This window comes from Pecten maximus, chromosome 3 (genome assembly GCF_902652985.1).
Source record: "Pecten maximus chromosome 3, xPecMax1.1, whole genome shotgun sequence".
Taxonomy (NCBI): Eukaryota; Metazoa; Mollusca; class Bivalvia; order Pectinida; family Pectinidae; genus Pecten; species Pecten maximus.
In genome coordinates this window covers 24,110,965-24,117,348 of record NC_047017.1, presented here as the reverse complement: position 1 = coordinate 24,117,348, position 6,384 = coordinate 24,110,965, and the positions used below count along the sequence as shown (strand labels likewise).

Below are 6,384 nucleotides of genomic sequence, written 5' to 3'. Positions count from 1 at the left end.
CAATTGTGCATAGACATTTATAGTTATATAGGTATCTACTTGTGTGTTTTTTCATTTCTTCATAATCTCAAAAGCAAGGTGGAGGAAGCATATGTATAATTATATAGCATGGTATTGATGTTTATTTTGTCATAGTGTCTGTATAAACATCCATTGTTTTATTCAGCCACCGCAAGGTGACAAGAATGCCTTGATTGAAATATTTTATGTCAGTGAACATTGAGACATGTGAAAGGAAGTGGAGGGCTGCCTTCTTATTTACAGATAATTGCATTGAGTCCAACAGGAGCATGTTTCTATGGTTTGGTTTGGTTTTGTTTAACGTCCTATTAACAGCCAGGGTCATTAAAGACGTGCCAGGTTTTGGAGGTGGAGGAAAGCCGGAGTACCCGGAGAAAAACCACCGGCCTTCGGTCAGTACCTGGCAACCCAGTGGTGTTTCTATGATTTTGAGATGCATGTAGTTCATGCTTTCATGTTGATGATGTTTCCTGGTTCTTCAGTATTTCCAGAAGATTAAAACATGTCTGTCAATGTTGATAATTATTCGATTGATAAAAGATTCAACAAAATATGACAATGCTTGGAACATTCCTGTCAGCCAAAATACTGTATGAAATACATAAGTGAATTAGAAGTATGTTATACAGAAACAAGACTATCATATGACAGACTTCATTGTTGCAAATAAGAGATAGAATTTTTTGAGAAATCACATAGGTGCTGCTGTTGTCTTCGATAATTCCTTCTGTTGTTCTATAGAATCTCTCTCGGGGGAACTGTTTTACAAAAAAGGAAAGGTGAGGCAGGGTCTCTTTGTAGTACCTGCATACGTGGCTATAACTTTAAAAAACAAACAGTAGGCCTGTTGCCAGAAAGTGTTTTTCCCAAAGACACAACAATATTGTACAGAACGGTCCGATCAGTTGCCTGAGAAAGACAAACTATACCTGAGGAGAAATCAAACACATGTGATTACATTATCCAATGCCCCACTGACTGGGCTAAAGTGACCACAGTAAGGAGAAGAGAGCAATAATTATATATTCATTTGGTTATAATGTATAATTATATAGATACCTGTGATTATTTCTTCATAACGACCATGGCAAAGTCTAGAAATAATAACCGAGTAATAGGAGGGAGTGATAACAAATATCTTGCCCAGGCTCAGGGTTGAACGAGCAAACTCTTGCTCTCGAAGCATACATTTTACCACGAGTCACCTACCCAATTTGTATTGTATTATGTGTTGTACATGTTTATGCTGATTAGTGGAAAGGCTGAATGCCATTAAACCATTAAACCACTGGTATTATGAGTTAAAGGGAAATTCTTGCTAGCTCGAGCTAATAAGGTGACCACATATTCTCTCGAATTTTCCAATTGTACATATACATTTATAGTTATATAGGTATCTACTTGTGTGTTTTTCATTTCTTCATAATCTCAAAAGCAAGGTGGAGAAAGCATATGTATAATTAAATAGCATGGTATTCATGTTTATTTTGTTGTAGTGTCTGTATAAACATCCATTGTTTTATTTAGCCACCGCAAGGTGACAAGAATGCCTTGATTGAAATATTTTATGTCAGTGAACATTGTGACATGTGAAAGGAAATGGAGGGCTGCCTTCTTATTTACAGATAATTGCATAAAGTCCAACAGGAGCATGTTTCTATGGTTTGGTTTGGTTTTGTTTAACGTCCTATTTACAGCCAGGGTCATTAAAGACGTGCCAGGTTTTGGAGGTGGAGGAAAGCCAGAGTACCCGGAGAAAAACCACTGGCCTTCGGTCAGTACCTGGCAACTGCCCCACGTAGGTTTCAAACTCGCAACCCAGTGGTGTTTCTATGACTTTGAGATGCATGTAGTTCATGCTTTCATGTTGATGATGTTTCCTGGTTCTTCAGTATTTCCCGAAGATTAAAACATGTCTGTCAATGTTGATAATTATTTGATTGATAAAAGCTATATTCAACAAAATATGACAATGCTTGGAACATTTCTGTCAGCCAAAATACTGTATGAAATATATAAGTGAATTAGAAGTATGTTATACAGAAACAAGACTATCATATGACAGACTTCATTGTTGCAAATAAGAGATAGAATTTTAAAATAAGACGTCAAAACAGCAGATTGATGTTGAAGGATGGGAATAATTGCCTCATATGGGGAAGAAAATTGGTGAATTGGGAAGGACATTTTCAGAAGCAAACTTCAAAATTTGTGATATGCTTTAAATATGAAATGATTTCATTTGGGAATGATTGGCCCCAGAAAGCCGTCAGAAAAAGTCCAGGATGGTGTATAGATTAAATGATTCTCAAAGATGTGGAAGTCAAACAACCTTCAGTTGTGAAACTCATTGAATTCTGAAGTATGACTCCAAAATTATTGAAGAGATTTCAATTCAAAATAGGATGTCAATAGAACAAATTGAATTTCAACATGGATTTATTGAATTAAGGACAGAATAACAAAATATTGTTTGAATTTGAAAACAAAATGATAAGGGGAATTTGAATCCCATAGTAGGAAAGAAAAAAAAATGTTAAAAAAAAGACAAAATTAAAAAAAAACCAGTTGTAGTTTTAAATAACAGTAAATTTGATCTCCATGCAGGATGATAAAAGAACAGTTATAACAGATGACAGATTCAGCTTGTAAATTTAAAACAGAAGCAGCAGAAAAAAAAATGGTCAAATTTCTAATCAGAAGGCAGAATGCAAAGCTGCCTTAGCCGAATACTCCAAACGCATATACAAATGAAATATGGTAGGCCTAATGATAATCAATTAGGCCTAATGATAAATTAATCAATTAATTAGAAAGTAAATCCAACTTCAATCAAATAAGATATAAAAAAAAGTCTGAATTCAACTATAGGAAGTAAAAGGACAAAATTTGATAAGTATATGGACGAAAAAAAAGGCAGGATTTCAAAGAAGGAAGAAAAATTAAAGTATCTAGTTCATTGATCGATTGATTGAAGTTGAAGCTCCATAACTGTAAAAGGGAAATTATGTAATTCCAAAACTTAACAGTGTGAACCTTTGTCCAAGGGAAATTATGTAATTCCAAAACTTAACAGTGTGAACCTTTGTCCCTAACTTTAATTTGGTAGGCAAAAATAAAAAGTAATAATAATTAACAACCCGATCAACGTTTTGATATTCAACAAATGGTTCTTTTAACCCCATTGTGATGCTCTGTTGAACGCCGTCCTGTCATTTGAAATGCCATCAAATAATCAACTGGTAGCTCGTTAGTTTAATACGCTCAAGACTCCTTGAAATAAGAGATTCCTCGTAAAATGTGTGAAATTGATGCCTAGTGGTATCTCGACCGTTTACTGAACAGTAGTGTTCGCTCTACCTGAACCGAGTTTTTCCAACGGTAGCGCGTAGTCTATTTTTAGCACACCTCTGATGCAGCAGCTGCGTGACTGCTATCTGCCATTCCATGAGTTTGCCGGTGAGATTTTGTTCAATGGGCGTTTAATCTATGTAAATGAGTGTAACAGTGCTGACCCCCTCGGAACCTGACAGACACTTTCGTTTCCCATGTTTTGGTAGCCGGCTAACGAATGTCCAGGATTAGCCGAGATCGGAGGACAGTTAGCGTGCTGCTCCCGTCAAGGCCCCAGTAACGTTAGCCTTCTAGTGAAAACGCGACTTGTAACATCCACACCGGTGAAAATTTCACACACACAACATGGCGGACCCCGGTGAAGGAGGGGGCTCGGAGCAGGATGATATCTCTTTTCTTCGGACGGTATGTACTTGTCTTCATCAATGGAATTAAAATGTTGTACATGTATGGACCCTTCAATGTACATCGATCTCTTGTCAAACAGCTGTTTTATCATGTTTATACATGTAATGCACGTGCATGCACGTCCGTCGTCTGCCATAGTCGATTATTACGATGTTTCAGGTCGTTCACCTGCGCGTGCAGGAGTGTGTTTGTGAGGTCTATATTGGACAAATCAAGTTAAAGATCACACGCTCGTTTTATTTCTATAAATGATCCTGCATAGTGCTGTGTAATTGAAATGAAAGTAGACTGTAGACCCATACAAAAACAAGAAACAAGACTTCTGAACTCTTAAGTTATTTTGGGAATTCAGCAACACACCCTTAATGCTAAAGTATGAAATAAGGAGGAAACAAGTTTGTTTGATGATATTTAATTGATATTGTTTGTTAATATGTAACTTGTCAGAATACTTAAGATGCTGTAAAATATATTGAAATTTTATTTAATTCCTAGTAAACTTTTTACAGCCTGCCATATATGGCAGTGATGATAGAGATTATACCATCATGACTGGATGATTTAGCAATGAATTATGAAGACATTGTAGAAGCTTGTGTGATAGATCCATATGGGTGCTATAATGAACAGAGGCACAACCCAATGTAAACAATTAGCACTGGGATGCTGACGAGGGCCCTCTTCTCCATTAACCTTGGTAATCCAGTGATACATGATCAGATAAGCACTATCAGGGAGGGGTAACCAGATCAGTGTAACTTACTGTCTGTGGGGGTAATTAGCACTTATTTAGACTGGTAATCACAGCTCCCTCAGCTGATAAATTCACTATTGATTGTTAATGGCCTAATACGTGATGTGTGAATCCTGGATTAGTGATGTATTATAGACTTATCCTTGGTTGTGAAAACTAAAAATACTGAATGACTGGTATACAGGAACCCTAATAATTTTACTGAGTCAATGATATAAGTACAACAACCCTATGTTGTGTGGAACTTTACTGAAGTCATTGGTGCAAACTAACGCTGTTATTGGATGATGTGAAATTGTACTAAATCAGTACAGTACCAGGGCTTTTTCTGAGGGCTTTTTGGGGCCGTTAATAGGGCCCCATTCCCAATTGGAATTATTTCATTTTAAAGCCAAATTCCCAAAATTTGCAGTTTACTCCTGAAAAACTCTTTCCCAATTCACCAATTTTCTTCCCAAAAGGAGACAAAAAGGCCCCATCCCAAACCAGTGAGAAAAAGCCCTGAGTACAATAATGTCAGTAGTCACCTTTGACCCTGATTTTGTAAAAAAAAAAAAAAAAAAAAAATGCAAAGGACCCGTTACTATTGGTGCCAGGGGAGATAACTGTTATAATGTTCCGATGAAGGACAACATTTTTGGAATAAGTAATTATATTATAATAGATAGAAGGTCCCCTTTGTAATTATCTGTAGAAGGTCCCCCTTTGTAATTACCTGTAGAAGGTCCCCTTTTGTAATTACCTGTAGAAGGTCCCCCTTTGTAATTATCTGTAGAAGGTCTCTATATATAATTACCTGTAGAAGGTCCCCATGTGTAATTACCTGTAGAAGGTCCCCATGTGTATTTACATGTAGAAGGTCCCCTTGCATATTTACCTGTAGAAGGTCCCCCTTTGTAATTACCTGTAGAAGGTCCCCATGTGTAATTACTTGTAGAAGGTCCCCATGTTTAATTACCTGTAGAATGTCCCCATGTGTAATTACCTGTAGAAGGTCCCCTTTTGTAATTACCTGTAGAAGGTCCCCCTTTGTAATTATCTGTAGAAGGTCCCAATATATAATTACCTGTAGAAGGTCCCCATGTGTAATTACTTGTAGAAGGTCCCCATGTGTAATTACCTGTAGAAGGTCCCCTTGCATTTTTACCTGTAGAAGGTCCCCCTTTGTAATTACATGTAGAAGGTCCCCATGTGTAATTACCTGTAGAAGGTCCCCCTTTGTAATTACATGTAGAAGGTCCCCATGTGTAATTACCTGTAGAAGGTCCCTATGTGTAATTACCTGTAGAAGGTCCCCATGTGTAATTACCTGTAGAAGGTCCCCATGTGTAATTACCTGTAGAAGATCCCCCTGTGTAATTACCTGTAGAAGGTCCCCCTGTGAGGTCCCCTTGTGGAGAAGACCCCAACATATTTACCTGTAGAAGGTCCCCCCTGTGGAGAAGACCCCAACATATTTACCTGTAGAAGGCCCCCCTGTGGAGAAGACCCTAACATATTTACCTGTAGAAGGTCCCCCCATGTGGAGAAGACCCAAACATATTAACCTGTAGAAGGTCTCCCCTGTGGAGAAGACCCTAACATATTTACCTGTAGAAGGCCCCCCCTGTGGAGAAGACCCTAACATATTTACCTGTAGAAGGTCCCCCCATGTGGAGAAGACCCTAACATATTAACCTGTAGAAGGTCCCCCTGTGGAGAAGACCCCAGCATATTTACCTGTAGAAGGTCCCCCCTGTGGAGAAGACCCTAACATATTAACCTGTAGAAGGTCCCCCTGTGGAGAAGACCCCAGCATATTTACCTGTAGAAGGTACCCCCTGTGGAGAAGACCCCAACATATTTAC

The 6,384-nt window shown here is 38.0% G+C and overlaps 1 protein-coding gene across 1 annotated transcript in view; it reads left to right on the top strand.

Annotated features, from left to right (window-relative positions):
• Window positions 1-3,455: 3,455 nt before the first annotated feature.
• The window catches only part of LOC117323648 (ryanodine receptor-like), a 170,788-nt gene continuing 167,859 nt past the window's right edge, over window positions 3,456-6,384 (top strand). Inside the window, 1 exon segment of the mRNA XM_033878977.1 lies at window positions 3,456-3,780. Coding sequence (XP_033734868.1) covers window positions 3,721-3,780 — 60 coding nt within the window. The 5' untranslated portion in view covers window positions 3,456-3,720.